General features: G+C 41.8%; 1 protein-coding gene across 1 annotated transcript in view; it reads right to left on the minus strand.

Moving 5' to 3' along the window:
• The window catches only part of spred1 (sprouty related EVH1 domain containing 1), a 33,606-nt gene extending 9,818 nt beyond the window's left edge, over positions 1–23,788 (minus strand). Inside the window, exons 1-4 of the mRNA XM_023409568.2 lie at positions 22,972–23,788; positions 10,742–11,012; positions 5,810–5,978; positions 1,724–1,770 (exon numbers count right to left, since the gene is read on the minus strand). Coding sequence (XP_023265336.1) covers positions 1,724–1,770; positions 5,810–5,978; positions 10,742–11,012; positions 22,972–23,003 — 519 coding nt within the window. The 5' untranslated portion in view covers positions 23,004–23,788. The remainder of the gene's footprint in view (positions 1–1,723; positions 1,771–5,809; positions 5,979–10,741; positions 11,013–22,971) is intronic.
• Between the last annotated feature and the right edge of the window lie 981 nt (positions 23,789–24,769).

Genomic DNA, 24,769 nt, shown 5'->3' on the forward strand with positions numbered 1-24,769 from the left:
CGCCACCCACCCCACCACCCCCGCTGCCTAGCAACAGTGGTGCCACTGGATTTCCTGTATGTTCAGGCTGATTCCTTAAAGAGGAACTTCGCCACAGGAACAGGAACGTGGCTCTCCCTCCTTCACTGCACTTCTGTTCCACATCGTAAAGGGTGTCAGACACGAGGCAGGTCAAAGGTGATGAGGGGCGTCGTGTAGCGTAGTGGTTTAAGCAGGCGCCCCATGTGTAGAGGCTACAGTCCTCGCTGCAGTCGGCCCCGGTTCAAATCCCGCATCGGACGGCCTTTCACTGCATGTCATTCCCCCTCTCTCTGCCTCCCTGTTTCCTGTCACTCTCCACTGTGCTGTCCATTAAAGGCATAAAAGCCCAAAAAAATAAACTTAAAAAAAAAAAAAAAAAAAAAAAGGTGATGATAGCAATTGTCCGGCAGATGCAAAGAACTCGTAACTCAAAACTAAGCCATTGGAGGTACAGTGTGGTGTCAAAAACAAGATGTTGTTGAGGCAGTGGTGGCATTTTGAATAAACAGAGTCAGCGAAAACTAAAAACACCATGCCCTGCAATACAGCAATCCCACAATTAGTACTTGTTGAGGCTACTATTTTAGTTGTTTGCAACTTGGCTCAGTTTCATGACATGTTTTGAAGTTGTACTTGTGTTTATACCACAAACTATAGTGTGAAAAATGACCAGGGATGAATTTATATCTCTCTGACACAGTGTCAACAGTCATTAATTCCAAGTTTCACAAAGGTAGCACCTTTTGCAGGACAGTTGTATGTGTTGGATTGCATTCTCTATTTCCTGTCACTCACTGTGAATGTGCATTTACAAGAACTGCCCTCCCTCCCACGCATGTGTCTTTTCACCTACTTTGCAATCAGAAGTAGAACAGGTGACTGAAGTTCCTTTAACAGGCCTGATATCTAAAACAAATGAACATGGGTGTGTAGACTTGAACTATATACCTGCTGCCTTTCTCTGCTAAAGAGAACACAGCACTCTAAACCACACATGTCGACAGTCAATATAGCGCCACACGCCATATATATATACACACAATTCTGAACATAACGCACCTGAACAGTTTTCAATCAGTCAACAAAAGGAGGCCAAACTCATGAGGAAACACATTCAGGCTGGAGAACATTGAAATCATAGAGCATTTTCACCAAGCTGCCTTTGAACAACCAGATCCTGAGGCAATAGTTATTACATCAGCATCTATTGTACCAAGAGTGACAGCTACCAAGGTAGATTGATAGAGACAGCTAAACTTGCTCCAGCACATTCGCTGGCCAACACCCAGCTTCACCTCAGGGTCTGGCTGGCACTGGTTAAACACCTGTAAATCTCTAAGAACAACTGTTAGAAAACAAAGGCAGGTGTCAGTGCCTGGCTGGGACACATCAGACCTCAAACATATAGCTCAGGTTCTAGCTATGACCTGCCTCCTATTTAATAGCGAGGGAGGGTTGAGTAATAAATATGACTACATAGAAACCTACAGTAGGTGCTTTTAACACTATAATTGACCATTTCTCACAGCATGATACAAAGAGACTTGATTAAACTGGGCTTTTTTGTGAATTTGTGTATTTTCTAGCAAAAAATTTACTTTAAAAAAGCCTACACTAAATAAATTTGACCCAGCGCACTAAAAACACACACACAAAACAGATTTACTTCATACTAAAACCACTCAGCTTTTATGTCACTTACCGGTAGTCCATCCTCGGGAGTATCCCCTTCCCCAAACGACCGACAACCTGGAGGAAAGAGGGAAAAAACCCAGGAGGGAAATGATTAGATGTATACTCAAGCCAATATAAGCATTGTTACAGTTCAATAAGCAACTAAAAGGTTAGATCAGTTAAGTATTAAAGGCACACAACCCACTTAACAGCATTTTCTAAGGCATACATCTCAATTAAAACCTCCTCACAGTCACCAATAGTATTAGTGACATGTAGCCTCAGGTTTTTGTACATTACAAAACCTGTATAATAGCACATATTCATAGCACTATTTCTACTGTCTTAGATAAATTTATTTGACAAAAAAAAAAAAAAAAAAAAGACTTCTTTTTAGACCACTAGGGGGCAAAACCTTGTGGAAAACCAGTTAATTCTAAATGACAGTCTTTCACTTACTTGTACAAACACACACAACCAAAAAGATTTTTTTTTTTAAGCCTAAGCTACATTTCTGGTAATTTATACCATGTTCATCCAAACTATTTCACTGTCAATGAATGGCATCTCTTCTACAAAGCACAATAGATTCACAACACTGATTCTTGTCAGGGCAGAATAGGCCAAGACTTCTGCTTTCCTCTCACTGCGTGTAATGGGGAATTGAAAGCTGCTTTGTGTCAGTGGGGCACACAGAAGTTAATGAAATATGCATGCCTAGAATAATGTAACCCCGACCTCGGCTAAAACGCCATGTGACATTTCCGCATCCAAAACACCTCTTCTGCTGATGCTGGAGTCAGAGCTTATGTTTCAGGTATCAGGCTGACCATGTTACAGCTTTTCATTACCACTGAGAATTAAACTGGTTCTGTCGATGGTGTAACCTGAGCAGAGACACTAATGTTACTGGTATTTCCTTCTTCTTTTTTTCAATACACAAAATGCTGTTTTGTTAAACCCCTTTCTACCAATAAAAGGGCAGAAAATGTTCAAATTTAGAACTCCACTGCTGAATAGATAAAATTTCTGTCCAATATTATAGTAATTTAAAAAGTAATGTTGATGATGTACAGTTGTTCATTTTAATTGTGTTCATATGTGGAGTTCAGTGTGTGCAGATGAAGATGCTGAGGATGCTGTTTAGATGATCGTGTTTGTGAATAAAATGAGCCTCTCCAATGAAGAAGGTTTGTATCTGATGTTTGATGTTGAATAAAAACCAGTGCTGCTTGTGACTCTGTGCTTTTGAAATCTTCAAGCAAGATTGCAATAATGTCAATCAAACTATTCTGATACGTGACATCTACCTAGCTTTACTTGTAACGTGGGCATTACTGCGATTTGTTTCAGTCCTACGTTCTTTGTCTTATTATTCATGTAACTTAAAGCGTAAAGGTTTTCAGATTTTCTGTACTTTGTCTCGTATGGTTGAAAATCTAATGATCCAATAATAAAAGTCAATTAACTTTGTGTTAAACTCATGCATTTTCAGTTACCTGATTAAGATTAAAGTACAACTTGATATCATTATCACTTCACATGTACTGGTATTCAGACTAGTATTGTAAATTTTACACACAATATCATTTAAGACTGTGATGAAAACAAACCTAGAACTTCAGCATATTCATGATAAAAGAAAACACTGTTAAGGAAACTTAATAGAAGAGAAAATGGTTGAAGCTAGGGTCTTGGCAATGTTGAAGAAAACAGAGATTAAACCATTTCCATTGGGATGAAAGGGAAACTGTTTGTACCTGGGGCATCAAGCGGTTCTTTTTTTAAAACTTAGGTTCACTTAATTAGGATCACTGAGGCCTCGTTTGAAGCACCGAGGCATCAGTCAGCCTGTCTGCATTCAGGGTGGGATACATTTCTGTATCTGCCATAGAGAGGACAGAAGAATTCACTGTAGCTCTGTGGCTTGTGTCAGACACAGTCTGTCCATCAGTCTGTGTGTCTGACTGTCTCTGAATCACATGGAGAAAGGTGTGTGTGTGTGTGTGCGCACGCATTTATGCACTACTGAGAGAGAAAGAGGCTTCCTGCAGCACGACTCTGGCAGTGCTGGGCCGCGAAGCTGCCTGAGCCATGTGCCCGGCGTTGCCATGGCAACAGAGGACTGCAAGACTGATACACACACGTGCGCGCACACACACACACACAGGCAAAACATATTCTCTCTCGCTGCCTCTTCTCTCCCCACGCACATTCACGCAGCAGTCCAGCAGCAGAACGATGCAACAGGAATACAGAAGAACCTGCCTGCCTGTGCTGAGGAGAGGCATTACACAACACTGGCAGAATACAGAAGATGCCAGGAGAGAGGGGAGAACAGAGGGAGGAGAGGACAGCAGGGGAAGAGAGCAAGAGAGAGCACGAGAGAGAGAGCGAGAGAGATGGATAAAGAAGTGCAGGCACTGAGGAGACAAAGCTCACCATCACCTGCTGTAGCTGACATTCACAGGAAAGAGTTGAAGCATTTACTAGCAGACAGGCACTGAACAACCTGAGTGAGGTGAAGGGTGGGGGGGTGGCGGGGGTTTAATCACAGTGACCAGCTATCTGACAAGCTCAACTTTTTCCCACAAAGTGTAATAATAATTAATTTCTCTTTGTCTATTTACTGTGATAAAAACATTAAGAAAACCAACAAATATTTACATTTGAAAGCTGTGAATGTTACTTAAAAAAAATGAAATAGTTGGTGATTCACTTTCTGTCATTCAACTAACATGTTAATTGAGTAAAACAGCCTAACACTGTTGTCCTCTCACTGATATAGTGTTATGTCTATAAGATCCTATTATTCTTTGTTCTCTTTCTTTATGTGAAATTCACAGGAAAAGATTTTTGCAAACTCAGCCCCACAGTCGTTGCCCATGATTACCTTTTACCTAGACTATGTGTGGACTTGTGCCCAGGAAGTTCAAATCTCAGATAATAGGTTGTGGGCGAGAAGCGACTGATGCCCAGCAGCGATAAGCCTTTGCGATATGTTCTGCTGTACCTCCTCTATGCTCCCCAGGGTTCCTGGGTCTAGAGAGTAAAGGAGATTATAGCTCCCTAGCCAGCCAGCCAGCCAGCCAGCCAGCCAGCCAGCCAGCCAGCCAGCCAGCCAGCCAGCCTCTTGTGTAACATGGGGCTGGGTGGCAGATTGCTGAGCTGGCGATTCTCCTGCTAATTAGATGACTTTGCAACCTCTGGCACTGCACTGAAAAATAATGCTTATCAAGACCCAACTCAAATCAGAGACTCAACTCCACCCAAGTGTAATATCTAGTTTAGCTTAAAAATATGTATAAATGCCACATCATACACAGCCAGACCAAACCCTGCTTGTTTTTCAGTCTAGCCTAGCCAGTCCTCAAACTCACTTCCAAGTGTGAGCAGCACAAAAAGCCCGACCTGGTCAAGTTTCGTCTAACGAAAGCTCTGCCCTATCTCAAGTTGCCATCTATTCTATGTCTCAAATGCTCTTTCTTACCAAGCCCTCCCTTTCTGTCCTATATCACCCACTACCTGGGCACAGCGCTACCCTGCCAGTCTCTACAGGAAGTGGAGAGTTTATCTGGGCAGCTGGCACTGATAAGATAAAGCAGGAGGGGGTCATGCTCGGGTGAGTGAGCAGGTAGAGAGATTGGGGGTGGGGGTCATCAACGCTAATCAACGCTATGCATCTCCCCTACAACAGATGCTAGGTCAGCCGTTACAAGCTAGTGACAGACAGGCAGGAATACAGGCTTCAGACACACAGCAACAGAATGCATGCCACATCCATACACATACACCCATATTATTTTACGCGTATTGGATGGCTGCCAACACACATAGTATAGTGCAACCTCTTAGAGGGAATTCCAAACAAACCTGGTGTTTTGTTGATCGTGTGAGAGGGTGAACGGGGGGTGAGGGTAGTGAAAAAAAAAAAAAATCTGTGGGCTGCTCTGATGTTTTGATACGGAAACAACAGCAGATGCTGGTTGCTTGATTTTTAAGTTAAGGTGCGTTCCGCTGAGTTGCTATTGACTTTGTTATCTGGTTTGACCTGCTTCAAACTCACACATGCAGGCACCATTAACAATGGGACAACACACACACACATGCCCACCTAGGTTGATGTCCTCAATGGCCCGGCGTATGCCCCTGTCAAAGGCACGGGCGTCAGCAGGGCTCTGGAAGGTCAGTCCAAACTTCTTGTCGTTGATTCTCCAGTGGTGGAAGATGGGGTTGACCTTGTTGTATACAAGACCTTTCTGTAGGACACACTCCAGGACCACCTGATGACACAAACGCACGCACACACGCACACACGCACGCACGCACGCACGCACACACACACACACACAGTGTTTGAGAAACAGGAATAGGAACCACAAAAGTTGTACTTTCTCTCCAGATCCAGACAGTGCTAGAAAATCAAAGTTGTAGTTCCATTTGGTCAAGCTATGAGTTGTTAGTATGCAGACTGGAAACTGCATAATTTAAAGGCTGGCTGATGTTGATGAAACTCAGTGGGGAACACACATGTAAATCCTTCATCTGATTCCTCTCCCTAAGCTGTTTAAATGTGTCACATTCTATCGTTCCACTACAACGTGAGTAAGAGAAAAAGAGAGAAAGAGAATGAGGAGAGGCCGTGCATCTGGAACTACACATAACTCTAGAGCTTCTACAACAGAAAACGAAAAAAATAAATAAATAAAAAATCATCCTAAACCCAATAATTTCACATACTTTTTTGGATAATTTGTAAAACACATTCTAAATGATGGGGTTTTCATTTCAGATGATGATAAAGTTGGTGAGCAGCGGTGGTGGTAGAAGAAGGGGGGCTGAGTATGTTTTGGAACCAGGCAGCCAAAGTGTGTGGCAGAGAGAGACTGTGTTTCCAAAGCCTATTATTAATCAGGGCTACTGGGCCGCCTCCCGGCCTTCCTCTAGGCAGATTAAATGAAATGAGAGACGGCCATTACAGTCTTTGAGGTTTTTTTTTTTTTTTTTTTTTTTTAACCGACGTGCACGAGAAGTGGCTTAATGGGGTGTGAATGTGTGAGCGAGCGTGTGCATGGTGATCTGCGTGAGAGAATGCGTGAGCACAGGAGCTAGTGTGATGACAAGCTCAATGACCCCAAGTGCTACACTGTGCATCTTCACAGTGCAAATGCCTCGTCAGAGGATAACAGTCGCAAACCAACACTCGACGGCTGAAAGCAGATGGCACCGTTCCCCCTGGATCTGGGCAATAGTCAACATGCACGCTTTAAGACGCTGATACGTGGCAGCTGTATAAGAGGTTGATGATATGTGATATGCGTGTGTCAGAGCAGGAGTGTGCTGTTCTACATTTCCTTCTGAATGTCTGAGTGAGAGTTGCTTTTCACAGTCTTTGATACGATTGCAAGTGTAGTGCAACATCATTTTTCTGCATGCGGATGTGATGAAAATGTGTCTCACAGTATCTGCCTTCATATCACTATTGGATACAAGTATACCCAAGAAGGAGGGGCAGGGGTTAAGCCTGTGTGTTTACCCAGAGGCAGTGGAGGAGGAGAGGGATGGATGTGAGGCTGTCTCTTATACACATCTCCAGAGCAGGTAAGGTGAGCGCACAGCGAGGCCGACAGAGGAGGAAGTATCACAGTTGCATGGAAGGACGATACTTAACACCACATTCCACACTGTGCTCAGAGAAAAGAGGAGGAGGAGGAGCCACCCTGACAGAAAGAGAGACAGAAACGGAAAGGAGGCAGGAGATGTTAGAGGAGGAGAGGGACGGAGAGACAGAGACAGACGGAGGTGAGACGTGCAGAGAGCAACGACGAGATAGCGTGAGAGAGGAAATGCTTGGAATAAAAGGAAAGATCATCAAACCTAATTGTCTTGGAAAATGTTTGGTTTGAGCTTATAAAAGTCATTTGCTGTGTATTGGTGTATCAAAAACATAGATACACAAGCATGAAAGATGGTATGCAATGATTGCGTTTAAGCACTCACTTTTGAAGGCTTAGAAGGAAAGTGACACATCACTCACGACTTTAACCATATTTCGCTCGCAAAGATAGAACAATCAAATGACAAGGTTGACAGTAGAAACAAACGACTATATCCAGTGGGCCGATGCCCCAAGGCAAAACTATTTAGAGTTAACCTTGTCCAAACCACATTCACAGCTGTATCAATCAAAAGCAGTCACAGACTATGAACAACAGGAAGTGAGGTGAAGTGGCAGAGAGCTTAGCCAGAGATTTGTCATAATCCGATAGCCTGTATGGTAAGTAATCATCGACTAATTAGATCTGTAGTTTTTAAGAGTCAGAGAATCTGAGTGAGTGAGAGGGAAAGAGAGCAAGTGAGAGAGAGAGAGGAGGGAGGGGGCAAGGAGGAGAGTGATTGGTAGCTATATGGAGAGCCAGCTGAGTCATCACCAGTACACTCTGTGCCGCATCACTGCGCTTATAGACAGATCCCCTCCACTTCTCTTCTTCCGTCTCCCGCCTATCTGGTACCACCTCTGTTTCTTGCTCTTTGACTACACCCACATCTCTTTCCCTGATTCCTCTCATATCTTATGCACCCCAATCACCGTGTTTCTACCAGCCGAAATCGTGCCTTTTTGATTTCAAAATAACTGCATCTCTAATCTGTTTTCCTCCATCTAGCTCAGGTTCCTATCAGGGATGGGACGTGTGATTGTGCTTCTCTATCATGTTAATTTCTGGCTGAATTACAACACTGAAATTGTATCCCTTAAGACGACAAAAAATATACCTGCAACATATAAGACTATTTTCTTTTTCTGTGAATTACAAAAGAACAACTCAAACCAAACAGCCATTCAAACATTCCAGAGCTTCTCACTAGGCCTTTTTTTCCCCTACTTTTCAACATCATTCATACAACATAATTACGGTCTTTCATTCACTTCTGAAATCAAAACACTGACGCTGCTGTTTTAAACAATACTGTCGCAACAAGTACTGATTTTGTCATGCGTTTTTTCTGACTATTGCTAACATGTTCTTATGTGGTTCTGTCTGTTGCTGTTGTTTTCTTGGACTCATCATTCTGCCTCTCTTCTTCTGATGCCCTCAGACTGTCGGTAACGCTGTGGTTCACGCCAACACCCTGGCACTGGGTGGCATCCCGGCAGATCTACATATGGCTGGGTGTTTGTTGTGGTGGCTGGGGGTAGACTCTGGCGATGATAGGGGTGTTTTACCACATCCCAGAACAGTTGCCAGGGTCTCTGAGCCATGTCTATACCCTGTCTGAACAACAGCATTCCCGTCACACCCTTTCCTGTGCCACACACGCGCTTGGATAGCAACACATAAAACACAAACATGCCGTAAACACAAAACACACATAAAATGTGTTCATTCAAAGTGGAATTATTAAAAAAAAAAAAAAAAAGGTGATTTAGACGCCCTGTTGTAACAAGCCACCAGACTCTGTGCATCATGGTGGCCTCCTCTGTCTCCTGGCATCTGACAGACAGTTACACACACACACACACATACACAGATTTACACTCTCATTACCGCAGACCAAGATTATCCCAGTGCATCTACTGGATCTGTTTTACATCTACAATACAGAATGAGTGTGTGACAAGTAGGTCACGAGTTTTACAGAAAACTACAGCATAAGCCATAAGGATTAGAACCACAACATATAACTTGATCTTTTGAAGCCTCACTTTGATTGTGAAGAAACAGAATGACCATGCAGTTTGCAGCTGAGATGTTTTCATGAGTTCATGTTATGCAGGGTGCCAAAAATGGGTTTAAAAAAAAAAATATATATATATTTATTGTCAGTAATTATACACCTTCCACTGCATGTTACATTTACAAAAGTGTATCTGATTTACAAGCATTTCGAATCCATATTCATAATTGCCTTATAGGACATTGTGCTACTTATGAATGAAGCCCTACACAGCTGGCGCCACTGCAACTACTGACAAGTTGTGCTTGTAGAGCAAAGATTGCAGTGCAGCTAGAGCATGGTAATACTCTGTTTGTACTGTAAAAGACTTAACACTAGAGCTGGAATGAGTGGTCAATTAATGGATAAGCTGATTGACAGCTCATAGACAGAAAATCAAGAATCAGTATCTGTTTTGATAATGAATTATTAGTTGGCTTGTTTTTCAAGCAAAATGCCAGCTATTTACTCATTCCAGCTTCTCAAATGTAAGATTTTTGTTGCTTTGTTGGGTTTGGACTGTTGGACAGACAAAACAATCAACATGAATATGTCATTGGGCACTGGAAAATGGTGATGGGCATTTTCAGCATCTTTTGAAAAATGAAAATAAGATTATTGAACAATTGATAGCAGCAGCCATACTATAAAAACCCTGCTTTTAGAGCCAAGTCATTTTTAAATGGCTTTGTAGCTCTAACTGTTTATGTGTCAGGTCATCACATTGCGAAATACTAGTGTGTCTAAATGTTTTACACACATTTGGGTCATTTGTGGTTTTTTACTGTTGGATTAACCAGGGACATATTTTCCTGACTTAATTTACTGTCGCATACGTTCTTTACATTACACATCAAGTAAGAGAAAATATTCATAAAAAAGGTAGGCAATTATATTTGTGTACTTGGAGAAGCGGAGTGAGTGTGAATTTCCAGCCCCTATTCCATCCTTCAGGTTCCTTCCAGGCTCTTTGTGTGTTTCCCACATCCCTCATCCCACATTCTCCGCTCCTGAGTAATCTGCCCTTCTCCCTGATGATGTCATCATGCATCACAGCATCACGCAGTTTGCTCCTATTTTCAGATACCTGCGCCATGGAGGAAAGCCAAACAACCACTTCCTGTGTGAGTATGTGTGAATGTGTGTGTGAGCGAGACAGAGAGAGGGGAGTATGGGAAAAGGGGGGCTCACGGTGATCTCATCCAAGAGAATGCACCATCTCTGGTTTGTACACCTGAATGCGCATGAAAGAGGCGGAAGGGCCAAATAAGAGAGGAAACAGACACTTATAAAGACACTATTCACACATATGAGCTAGACGGTCCCTTACCAGTTTGTCTTTGAGCCTCTCGCCCTTGATGTGGAACTCCACAGCAGTGGGGCTGGGACTGGGACTGGGGCTGGGACTAGGACTGGGGCTACAGGGGCTGAGGTTGCTGCTGCTTCCTCCGCTGCCTCCACTGTGGGTGCTGCTGCTGTCCTCCGCCCGGCTGACCTTATAGACAGTGACACAGCTAAGGCCTCCGCCCCCCAGGGGAAGCCACCCACCGCTGGAGTCATCCCGAGTCATGACCACTGCTCTCACACGCGCATAACTGTCACTGTGGAGGAGGAAGGGAGGAAATGAGGAAGGTGGAAGGATAAGAAGACAAGGGGAAAAGCAAGAGAGACAATGCCGTTAGTGAACATAATCAGTGGTAATCAGCATCTAACATTTTTCTATCATGGTCTTTTCCTTATGGACATTTTCTATTGACACAATATGTCACCTGGACCAAAAAAGCATCATCAGAACTTCATAGCCGACATCAAATATCAGCCCACATAATAGAGTTGTACCGCAGAAGAAACAAGCTGAAGTACAGTATGTGTAACCTGCACAAATGGTTAGTAAATGAGTAGTGAGGAACACACTATACAGACATGCAGATAAGATTAGGCGAGACAGGTCTAAAATGTCTAGATCACATTTGTCCAACAGTTTGAATGTTTTACTCCAAGTGAAACACAAACCCCATCACACTAGAACTACTCTGATACTGAGATTGAATAAACCAAATTAATCTGTGGGGAAATTCAGGTGGTGAAAAATAGAATGTAAAGAAGTCAGAGATTCAGACTTTGGATTAAATGTATATTTGGTTTTAGTGCATGAAATAACAGACTATTGGCTGAGATTTCTGAAGTTTGAAGCCGTCAGTGTATGTTTAACCCCAGCCAGAGGGTGACTGACCATGTGGCCAAGTTCGGGCTTTGGTCACTGCTGATTTCCAACCTTTCCCCTAAAGCAGGTGGTTTCAAATTAGACAACACATGACAGGAGCTCTAGCTTACATCACCCTCTTTCCACTCTGATTTCCCATGCTAATGCTGTTGGTTGTCTTCCTCCTCTCCCTCATGTCACCTACTAGGGCTCTGAATTATGTGGTAATAAATTGTAATGAAGTTCATTTATAATACATAACATTAACTATGTAACTGTAGGAAAGTATACACCTATATAAAAAACTAAATATGTGTTTATACAGAGCAGGAATGAAATGAGGGGGTGATTATTCACTGTATTAAGAAATGCTTTAGGTTTCAGACGTTTATAGACAGCGGACATGAGGCTGTGTGTACAAAAATGCACAGACTTTCAGGTTTTTTCCGACATACATGCAATATAAACACATGCAAGCAAAAATTCCGCATCTCTCTGTTCCTTATTACAGTTCTCTCCCTTCCCATCTCCTTTGCTTCTCCCTGTCCCTTCACTCAGTCAGATGTTTCCCTGATTAGATAACACAGACTGCATTGGGCCACCGGAAATAACAAAGGTCAGGATGTGCTGAGGGCAGCATTTTGCACAAACTCCTGGTAACATATTAAAGACTGAGGAAGATCTGAGAGCTGAAATAAACAGGCAAAGTGAGAGGAGAATGTGACTGCCGGATGTCGTCCTGTGACACATTGCTCTCTGGCCAACATCCGGGTTGACCAATGAAATGACGTCACCAAGTGTGAAATGTTTTGTAAAAGGACAAATTTGAAACAGTGACTGAGGGAGAGAAATGTCACTGACGACATGTAATATATCACATAGTTAACTAGTAGCTCATGCTCCAGTTGAAGAAAAGCTGCGTCCTCCCCCTCACTGCCTCTCCTCTCTAAATCTTGGCCTACTCAATGAGGCTAACCTTTGGTCTCCTGCTTTCCACACCTTTGGCAAACCTAAGTGTCCAGGTTATTGGTTAGTAATTAATCTAAGAGCCAGTGAGCATAAAATCTGAAGCTTTTTTTTTTTTTTTTTTTTTTTCCATGTGAAAGCTTTGATATCCTGGCACCTGGTAATAGTTGACCAAAGTTACCTCCAAGGATTGATGAGCATAAAAAATACAGGTAACCCAAAAATGAAACAACCAACAAAACAGATTGCCTTTGTGAAAACCACACACTTCTTTCTGGCCAATTCTGGTCTGTTCAAACACACACTAAAGACTAAAGACAAGTGTACTTCCGCATTTTTATCAATGCATATACTAAAAGACAGATTTTCTCAACAAATTACTTACAAAATATTGAGCATCATTGCCATCATCCTCTCTCCCCTGCAACTAACTTAAACATGTTAACCCCTACTACTACTAAGCTACTATAATGAATATTTTAATAATAACCATGTATCAATGTGTCATAGTGATGAACCTACAAAAGGATAATCCCTCGAATCTGCAGTGGAGACCAAAAACAGAAACAGAACAGAAAATGAATATTGATCTTACCAATAGTGGCTAAGTGACCACAAACACAACTCCGAATGAATGATAATGTTGCTCCATAACTGCTGGATGTGTGAATAAGCAATTGTTGTCTATATCAACTTAAAAAAGTGATGATGTCAATGTTGTGCTAGTCCCCAAGTGGCCAAAAATTATTAGAGGTTAAAAGCAAAGTTTAGTCAAATGTTATGTTTTTAAATTGCTGTTATTGTGGTAAGAACATGACTTGTTAATTACCAACCAATAAAATTCCATGCTCTTAGTCCAATATACCTTGGCTAGGCTAACATAAAAGGAGAAAACATAAAAACTCTTTTAATAAAAGAAATATTTGGAAAATACACCTTGTATGAAATTTGATTGGTTAGCTACCAAAGCCTAGCTGGCCTGCTAGTACATTTTTATTGTTACATTACAGATGCGAGACATTGATTTCCTTTAAAAGGTAGGAAGAGGTGAGGAGTAGTCTGGCATCAATGATTGTTTCATAATTTCATGAACACGTTTATATCATGCTGCTGAATTACTTCTACCACTGCTGCTGATGATGTTGAAGTGATTCGGTGTGCTTCTGTCATTAGAGAAGGCACGTTGTAAAATGATTAATTTATCTACCAGCAAGCTGCTATGTTATAATTTCTTTCATTTACTTTATATCCTTGAATATATTTCCTCTTTTTGAACTTCCAATAACCCGTCACTAATCAATACACCCAAACAGTCTTGCAGTCAGATTGAATGACTATAAAATTCTTCTATGATATTAAATTTGGTGGCGCTGTGCTCACTACTGCCTGTTGAAAGTCAATGCTACGCCACTCTGTCTATATTTTCAGCTAGCTTCATCCTTCAGGGTGCAAACAAAAATGGACAACATTGGAAGTCTTTTCCTTTGTTATTATCATCATGATAATTCCAAAGATATTTTCAAATATTATTTTGTGATGTTAATGCCACTAAATGAGCACACTGATCCAAAGATAAGTAACTATTCTGCCAATTAAAATGAACATGAATAAACACTAAACAGTAAGGCTGGACAAAAACAGATACAGAATTTATTGAATTACCAATACAATGAAACTCTTGTCAACCTAAATGTATTCATATCGCAAACGTCAGTGTTGTCTCTCACGCGTTGCCCCAAGCTTAGACAACAGTAAATGGTCATGGGAAACTGACAGGAAAAATACAACCACAACTCACTTCCCTCTTGCACCCTCCAACAACACCCTTTCTAGTTACACCTTATAACTGTGTCACAGAAACAGTGCTTAACCTTATACGAGAAAAAAAGTATTTTTGAGCAGTATAACAGGCAGTAAAAGAGGGCAATACTGCCACTGTTACACCCCTCTATGGCCCCCAATAAAGGATGCGGGTGATGAGTGCAGGAGGGGCTGTCAGTCAGGCAAGGGTCCCTGGGGTGAACAGAAGGCAGGCGGTGGTGTCGCTCAGCCATGACCAGGGCACAATGACCAGGGCCTGACCCTTCAGACCTACCATCACACACATGCCAGCAACCATGACACTCACAGAGGGGGGGGGCTGGGCACGAAGAGGAAGTTAAGTGGACTGTGTATATGTGCATTATTGCATCTAGCTTAAAACACCCATGTCAACCTAGTTTTAAGAATAGGAGACATTTCTACAAGAAAAACTGATAATTACTGTAGTGAAATGGTGAATAATTCAAAACTCATCTCTAAGGTACACTTCTAAAACCTGCAGACCAACTACTAAACTCAACCAACAAAAAACAAATGTACCAGATCCATTTAACAAAATCTTTACAACAGGGGAATAAAAATGTTCCATCTGCTCCTCTTCCTCTTCCTCATATAAAAAGCTTTCCTTTCTTATAGTAAAAACAGTCAGCGGTCCAAAAAGATATTTGAGTGCAACCTGCTGCAAACCACACAAACACACACACACAGTTCAGAGTGGGACGGTGGAGACAAAGGCTGGCCTCCACGCCCCTTGCTGGGAGCACACAGTCGACTGGACACACAATTGAGAGCGGAAGCAGATCAGCTGGCCTGGGCCTGTGTGCGGGGGGTGGGGGGGTGTTGAGAGAAAGGAACCCCCCATTCCAAATTATTCCAAGTTATTCTGCTGGATGACTGACTTCATTTCCGACCAAAAGCAGGAGAGAAAAACAGAGGGAGGGTTGAGAGTGTAACGGAGGACTGTGGGGGGAGGAGGAGGTGGCTGTGGATGGGAACAGGGTGGAGACCAAGGTGACAGTCAACAGCTCCCACCCGCATTTGAATATGGCCTTTTTTATTCACAAAAAAGGATGTACATAGGCTTTTATGGCACCTATATAAAATGATATAAGCAATAACAGAATTAACAGTATCGTACTATTTCAAAGTTCGTTTTAAGTGAGGAGCAAACAAAACACTTTTTTGATTATTTGAATTTGAATCTAGCTTCCACTTGAAATAAATTCTAAGAAGAGAAGGCGTGATGGGGGAGCACGTGCAGACCAGGCAGGCCTGGGGCTCGAAGCTGGCTGCTCCAGTGTGTGGTGGAGAAGGGGGATCCTGGGACAACCATTTCCTAAGTGGACAAAGTGGCCGTTTGTCTGCTGCTCCGGCCCATGGCTCATTGGGCTCCAGCATGCCATCATGATTTGCTCCTGTCTCAGCCTTGGGCTTCCCACCCTGAAGAGGAGTGGAGTGGTAGGCAGGACAGGGGTATTGGGGGGGGGGGGCTGAAAGAAAGACAGGAGGGGGAGAAGAAGGGAAGGAGGAGAAGGTAGAGGAGGAGTACAGGAGAAGAGGAGAGAGAGAAAGGATGTGGCCTGAGCCCTGGGTGCTCGCCAAGTCACCCTCCCTTTCCTCCGCTCCGTCTCCCCCCTTTACCCAACCCCTCCCCGGCTGCCTCTCTCTACACAATGGCCACTTCTCTGCTGAAATTTCACGTTATTGGATCCCGGGCCTGGAGTTTTGTCCTCCCACAATGTCCAGGCAGCGGAGCATGCTGCAGGGGAGACACACTCTGCAAGCTAAAAGCTGGAAAACCATTCCTCCTTTCATTAGCATCAGAAAAGGGGAGAAAAGTCCCCCCTACCTCTTTTTTTTCCAATCGCCCTTTTTCCTCCCCATCTCTCCCCTGTATCAAAACCGGAGGAAGGCTGTCAAGCTCGGTCAAGCTCCACTAGACCACTTTGGCTTGCAGGACCTTTTTTTTTTTTTTGGGGGTGGGGGGGCAGGAATCATTAAAATATCATTGGGAAAATAAACACAAGCTACTTATCCCAATCCGATTCTATAGATTATCCTCCGAAAGGAAAGCAATCACTAGGAAAGCAGAAGGGGGAATGGAAAATGGTGTGAAAAGCTACTCTGGATGCGACTCATTCGCTTTTCTTCCTCACTCGCTATTCAACACCTGTTCTCATAGATAAAATATGATACTTTTACATTTCCTTAACTGCTTTAGCCTGACCTAAAGTAAATAACTTTTGGTGTATTGAATGTAGATCAACCTGCCTAAAGATCAACATGACTCCAAGGCTTGTAGATATGATGAAGCAGAAAAGTATTCATACTACAGTATTCATAAAAATGTAATCCACCAAAATATTCCACTTTCAACCAAAATCTAGGCTAACAAAGGGTAACCTGGAGCTAAGAGGATAAAGTGGTGCAGTTTCCTTCCCTGTGATCACGCCTCATTGAAGAAATAAATAACATGCAATCTGGGACTCGACCGTCGATTCCAGCAGTGCATCTAATCTGAACGGTGCAAACTAGCTAGCCAATTAGCCACGGTTCAAATCCCCTAAATAACCAGTGGCAAACTCAAGGGCAAAGACAAACCCAAAACAAACACCAATATGACCTAACATGGATGCAGTGCAAATCATGACATAGCTTCAGAACAAGACACTTTTGAAGGGGCTGTCTGTTAGCCATTAATAAAAAGAGAATCAATAATGGGACAATGCCTAAAGAAACACCAAGCCAGCATCACAAGCCTGCTAGATTAGCTGCAGTGAAAACTAATACGCTGGCTATAGAAACAGAAGTGAAAGAGAAATTTGCCCTATCTCCTCTCAGCACCTCAGGCTGCTGGTGAGTCATCGTCCTCACAAGAACATTCAGCTTAGCTACCAACTGACTCAGGAAAAAAAAAAAAAACAGAACAAGCCTACTCTGCTGCTGCACCACACAGCGAAACTACACTTCAAATTTACCACCATCCTTTCACAGAAATACCATCTAATATGATGACAAATTAACTGATCATAGTCACTTCTGGTAGCATCCGTCACAGATAGCAGTTAGTGGGTCAAATTAGCCTGTAGCGCAAATCAAAGATAGACCTAAATCAGTAACTGAATGTCAAAACTGCTCACTCAGACAGGATTTCTAACATTGATTTTCTAACCAACCCCTCTATTACAGGATTGGGCCTACAACCCCAACAACAATATTCTAGGTGCCGCTGCGCTGTGGCACTATAAATCAAAAGAATCCCATATGTGTATCAAATGCCAAAAAACTATTCTCAAACATCAATCAAAGCCACATATTGAGATGATCTTAATTTGAACCACAAGCATTTAGAAAATTAAAACCTTGCGCTTGCCATTACAAAAAAAAAGAAAAAAAAAAAGAGGAACCACAAATTTCGACTGCTGCGGTGTCTCTGGTCTGCTTTGATGTTAGAGTAGTCCCCAGGGACCCAAGACTCTACTCGTAGTTACTCTGAAAAGGAGGGGGAGACGGGAAGCTGAGGGGACAAGGCAGCTGTCTAGCTGTGGGAGAAACTATCAATACATCTCAGGAGCAACTTGGGAAAGATAAACCACCAAACCATGATGAAGGCCCATGGGATGTTAAGAGAAACTGCAATGAGAGGTTGTAAACCATCACAGCATGCCCTGTTGTTGGGAATACCATAACATTATCATCATCACCATTACCATAAACATTAGAAACCAACGTTTAGACCATCTTGAAAATCAATTAGATTCACATTCAAGTAGCTTTCCATTGAACCTCGGCCTCTAGGAATTAGTGGAATCAAGAAACGCTTTTACCAACCAATAAAAGTCTGTTCCAAGTTCTAAATATAGCCAGACAGGACAAAATCTGATCAAAAGTTTACTGAGAAGATAAAAATACACATTCTTACAGGCCTCCAATTTTAATCCTATTTGCAAACTTGACTCATTAATTCATTTATTTGACGATACAAGCTATGTTTGCTTAAATTCACTCAACCAGGATGCAGCCTATCTCTCCCAGAAACACATACACATGCCAAATGTTCCCAGAAAAATAAACACACAAGTGTGTGCACAGACACACACACAGAAACCCCTTCCTGTTTTCAAAGCGTTTGGAAACTCAATCAAAGACACAAGGTTTAGGATTTACATCTGTGCCCTTTTATGTCTGTGGCCTTGCAGGAAAGAACCATCTCAGCCCAGCTGCAGCAAAGAGCTCACAACAAGGCCCAGCCTTCATGCTCCCGCATGCAGCACAACTGAAAACAATATCCATAATTCAGACACTTAGTGCTAAAAGCACTTCTTAGAGGCAATGAGATATGGTCTGTGAACATCAGAAGCCCTCCTTGACAAAGAAATAAAGACAAGCCCTGCTATCTGGATGTTGTGATGGGGACGCAAAAAAAAAAAATCTGCTAGTTTTTTTAGTGTAGGCTTAAGAGCTGACGTACACAGCATAGATCCACACCGAGTCTTTGTCTTGAAAATAAGAAAACTGGTTTAAAATATGCTCTAAATACACTGCTGACATTTACGCCAGTTTATGCATGCTCCTAAAATACTTGAAGAGGAAATGAAAATTATAAGAGGGAAGTGGCTTGGGTTTAAAATACACAGAATCCAGACCCAAATCTGGCCATGGGAATGGAACAGTCCACCACTATACAAGGCCTGTTCAGTTTGTTGGCTTGTCTCAGTTACAGACAGTCCAAGCCCTCTGGTTATACAGAGGATCATTGTCATTAATCAGACAAACAATATGACAGCTTCTAATACAATCTGTAGACACTGGGCCATTTTCATACAAATATTCTATATGAAAAATAACTTTTAGGATTGTGCAACTTTTCACCTTAGGCAAAGAAACTTAATGTAAAGACACCTTGATTTCTACAATATACAGTATGATTATCTTGAATCTACACCTAAAGCTAATAAAATGTGTTAACATGCCTAGCAACCAGTAAAGTAAAATACTGTTACACATGCTCTTAAGTATATTGTCAAATAACACATTTTACTAGCCTCTGTAAACCACTGTAGTCACAAGCAACACTTCCCTAAAAGAATACAGAAGCAAAACCGAGGATGTGTTCAGCTCAGCAGACTTTGTCAAAGGTAAGATGTGTCTATAGCTTACACTTGGCCAGCTAGTGCTCATCGAGGTCATAGCCAACAACTGGCAATAACCCCAAATAACACCATCTATAAAAAAGTCCAGGAAATTATTTAGCTTAACATAAGGGCCACAGGATATAGGCAATTAACCAGGCCATAAAGCACTAGCCCTAACAGCTGAAGTAGCTGTCTCCCTTTGTCGTTTCAGGACATGATGGGGGCTGTTTGGGAGGAATGTGTTTGGAAAGCTCAGCAACAGGAATGGGAGTGCGAAACAGCCCTCAGGTGATAAGATCACGACACCCACATTGGCAGATAAAACGCTGAGCTGTCAAATCAATCACTCAGATAGGAAGAGGACACAGAGAGAGAGGAATCACTGAGGATCACCTGACTGGCAACAGAGAATACCACAGAACTGCAGGAATCTAAAACAATGAGGCCGTACCCTGTGCATGTTCAGTGGAGTATAGAGGCAACTGACCTTCACTGATAAAAACAGATGAAGGTCCAAATAATCTAAGCAAAATCACTCTTTAGGCACACACAGACTTAAATATACATTATCGGCTTTTTGATTTCTTAAAGAAAAAATTGAGGGAGGTTGTACAAAAGGAGCCTATTTAATGTTTTTAAAAAAAAAGAAAGATCTAGCTCTGCAACTGGAAACATGCCATTTTAGCAGTGCGTTGTCACACAAAAAAGCAAAGAAGAAGATGCAATGTGTAAAAAACACACTGCTCTCATTTATACAGTGACCATGTAAAAAGAGTATCTAGAACAAACAGTGCACCTCAACAGGCTACTGCACTGGCTGAGAGAAATATTTTAGATAAATGTGACATTCAGAGAGAAACTGCTTTCACATACTTTCATAAATCTCTCACTTCTCCCAGCATGACCATAATCCTTGTCATTAGCCTTACATCACACCACACTCTCCACACCAACACACATCCAAGAGCAGATGCAGACCAAAATCTGACAAGGCTTTATGTACCTTCTTGTCATTTCAGCCTTGTGAACATACTTTCATCAAGGCCAAGAAACATGTTCTCAGCAAAGGGTGTGCTGTGTGTACACCAGCTCGGCTTACCACCCATCATTCAGACACAACCACTTCAGGACCATCTCTTCACACATTTCGTGATTTTCAAATTAAAATGTTCACAGTGCAAGCTACAGGCGGACAGGCACATTTTCGCTCGATTACGCTTATACATGGAAGCATACTGTCAAAAGATAACCTGGGTTTACACAAAAAAGTTCCACCTATAAAAAATCTTCTTAGGATTTAACAAGTAACTCATCAAAGATCTAAGTTCAGAGGAAGAGAGCTCAGTGTCACAATGTAAAAGGGAACACACAATTGTGAAAAACATCTTGATCATTATCCAAGACTTTAGGAAAAAAAATTTCACAAGACACAAAATAACAGATTGTTTTGTGAACAGCTGTCTCATTAGAAACAGCATATTAAGAAGACTATGCAAGACTAAATAAATGGCTCTGGCGACGCTCTGTATTCTGTTCACTCCATTACTATGAATCATACAACAGCCAGGAAGGTGGTGGAATCATAGCAACAATGTTTGGATCACTTCGCCATCTTAGCTGCTACCATCATGCAGTGTGGAACAAACCCAGCATACACTATAGCTTGCACACCACAGATGATCTGTAGCCTATAGCAGTAGTTCCCATAGTGGGGCCTGGGGGCTTCAGGGAATCCCTAAGGTTATCAAGGGGAGTCGCATCAAATTTAGGAATGGTTTAATTTCACTGTAATTTCTCTGACTAAAGGTTAACACAGGGACAAAATTACGTTTCACCCTTACTACTAACATCAACCATTAAACAATTTAGTATAAATCATGATTAATAACAAAAATCAGCCCAGATGAATTTCCCTAAAACATTATGTCATCAACAGATGGTGAGTGGTTTTATTGTTATCTGTGTGGTGTGGCTTAATATGAGGAAAAAGAGCTCCATGACATATGTTACATAAAAAAAAAAAAAACAGAAGTGTAGTTCAAGGACAAAGCCTCCATGCATTAAATCAATCAACCACATAAAGGCCAGATAAATGGAATGGGGAAAAACATGTGGGTGTGTTTCGAACATTAAACCATGACACTGTAAATGGCTGAAAGGGCATATGACTTCCTCTGTGACAAATACATTATCAAAGAAAATCCTCGGAGATAGTGAAGAAACGTCGGTTAAATAAAACATGTGCGGCTCTTATGTCAAATAAACGACTGATAGACAAGCGCTGGTGTTTATATATGACGCTTTGTGCAGAAAATGCAGGAAATGTGAGCCATTGTGTGATCGTCGGTGCAATGCGAAACAGTGTACACTGCTGTGAATGGGCAGGCAGGTACTTTATGAATGGAGGGGATCATGTGACCGCAGCACCTCCCGAAGCAGATATTTCTCACTGACTGTCAACAAGCGCACACAAGGGATCAGCCCATTAAAACAATACCAAAACGCGACTGGAAATGGGTGCGACGTGCACAAAAACACATCGTGTACAAATTAACATCGACATCCGAGGGTTGTGGGGATTTGGGCGTGAATATGACGCCTTTTTAAAGCGTTTTTATGAATGGAGATTGTGATATGTAAATGAGTGTGATTGAGAAAAAAAATGGCATCTTCAGCTTTTCAACGCTGACATTGCCGCAATCAGCTCGAGGGGTTTTCATTAAAGAAAGGCTGGACTGAGATACAAACATGAGATGCACGATTTTAATCGATGAATATGTTCGGAAATCATGGCGGACAACAGTTACACACAGATCTAGGTTGTCAATATAACGCTATCTGATCATGATGTGCTGAACTGACATGTATGCAAATTTACATTTTGACTGCATTATTGGTGTGTATGTGTCTACAACGAGTGATCCCCTCATAAATAATGAAATATCTATACAGTAATAATACATATCCTTGGCATATGATTTTTTTTGAATCATATATAATTGAATCAAATATAGGCAACCATTAATATACCTAAGAGACAGTGGGTTACTATGAATTCTCACAGCATACATGTTAGTTAGCTGTATTATAAGACCAACATTATTAAGAATGAGATGGAATTTTTACTATGGGCCTATGCCATTGCTTGTCAGACAGTGTTATTCTTAATCTCAATGTAATCCATAGAGTACCTTTCTATTAGCCCACAAAGATGTCCAAACAAAAAGATTAGCAGCCTGTGTTTCTTATTGTTGATATTGGTAAAGTAAGGGGATGAAATACCAGCGTTGCTCGGTTAGAAATGTCATTGGAAACTGTGGTAGTGCATTGCTTAACCGAGTAAAGCGTTTGTTAATATCAAAAGATATGCAAGTAGTTATTATTGCAGCTGCATGTTGTATATGGAAATGGAGAAAATGTATAAACGATACTCACTCGTTGTTTGGATTTGTTGAATCTTCACTCATTTTTTTCCTCACGGGGATCCAAATCCTAGCAATAGCATCGACGACGCAGTGACGGCGGGATAAAATACCACAAATATCACCATTTTCCTTCACATATAGAAATCACCCCTATTTTGGATAGTAAGTAAACGATGTACAATGGGGCATGCCTAACTAAGCGTCCCTGTGAAAACCCAAGTGAAGCTAGCTTAACGTTAGCTTTGCTGGCTGGAACTAACGTTAAATCGCGAGGAAGAATGACAACCGTTGATTCATTTTATCCTCCCTGGAAGTAAAATCCGACCACAACAAATGGGCCATCGGCATCATCCTCTTCAACAAACACAGATCCCCGCTTTGCAAAAATGCGTATAGATCCTCAAAAAAAGCAGAAATTGTTGTAGACTGTAACGTTTGGCAGGTTATTTATGGCTGGCTTTCGAGCATCCATTCGCCAACTTCAGGTCCAGGACAACACTTGAAAAAGCGCTGTGCAGCGTTGCTCCGTCAACGTGTCCGAGTAATTTGCAGTAAAGGCATCCAAAGCCAAAAAAAAGGTTCAACTGTTTTCTATATTAATAGTGACGCGTTAAGTAAAAGCATCTAGACTTGAAATTTCCTTGAGAAGTTGGTGGACATCTGCTTTAATCGAACTCCATTTTCAACTCGGGGGGAATGAAACATCGGAAAACTGGGCGGATGTGTCGACCCTCGCTTGAGAAAATTAGATCCTTCCGCGACGTAGTAAAAACATAACACTCTTGCGATAAAATACCGTCAAACAGCACACAATTTATTGTATCCTGTTAAGGAGTAACGTATGTTATACCTAAAGGCGATCCCTCGTGACTCTATGCGGTAAATTCTGAGTGATTCTCTTTCCAAAGTTGAACTAAAGTAGTCCCCGCACTTCCCAAAAGAAGTTTCCCTTCAATCACGCATTGATACAAGAGGGAAGCGTCTGTGTGATAGCACGCAAAGTAGAAAATAATCTGGAGGAAGGACTTGGGCTGACACACAGACTCTGCCATTAACAAATTCTGTTATTTTCTTTCATTAAGCAGTTTTACCGTGATCGACCGCCCCCGAAACGCGTTTTAAAGTCTAGATGTGAAACTGTGAGAAAATGCTTTAAATGTACACAGGCATGACTGCTGTAGCACGTGGAATTACATCAGATCCCCTTCATGATTTATGTGGCTAAAGCCAATGTAGTATTTCTATCGCAGAACCTTTGCATTATTATTATTATTATTATTATTATTATCATTCGCCTAAGCCAAAATGTAACGTGAAAGGGTTAAAAAAAAAAAAGGCAATTCGTAAAATTAGGATATTTTCTGAAACAGCTGTAATCTATTTTGAGGGCTAGTTTTAGTAATCCAATAGCCTATGATGGGAAATTAAAAAAAAAAAAAAAAAAAAAAGGAGACATGAGATTAACCTTCCTCACCACAAAGCCACAAACGGGGGTTTTGAGCTAACACTAGCGATTTTGGTTGAAGAGAGGACTAAAGGACATGCAAGTGGCTCCAGTTATGTAGTTAAAGCTGCCCCACCTTGCACCCCCTGACACTCTCTGGGCAGCTGGAGCCCCCTCCAAAATGAAACAGCCAAAGAAGTTGCCAGAAAAATCTATGTATGTACCTATGAATCTTATTTGCAAATGTGTTAAAAGCCTTGCAGAGCGATTTGGTGGCCTGGTTGCGTAAGACTTAAATGCTATTGGATTTCTGTGCTGTGTGGAATGGCAAGAGATCAGGCTAAATGATTCTGCCTGGTTGTCA

The sequence above is a fragment of the Seriola lalandi genome, unplaced genomic scaffold, assembly GCF_002814215.2.
Source record: "Seriola lalandi dorsalis isolate HSWRI2012SDOR001 ecotype SW California unplaced genomic scaffold, Sedor1 jcf7180002054398, whole genome shotgun sequence".
NCBI classification, from domain to species: domain Eukaryota; kingdom Metazoa; phylum Chordata; class Actinopteri; order Carangiformes; family Carangidae; genus Seriola; species Seriola lalandi.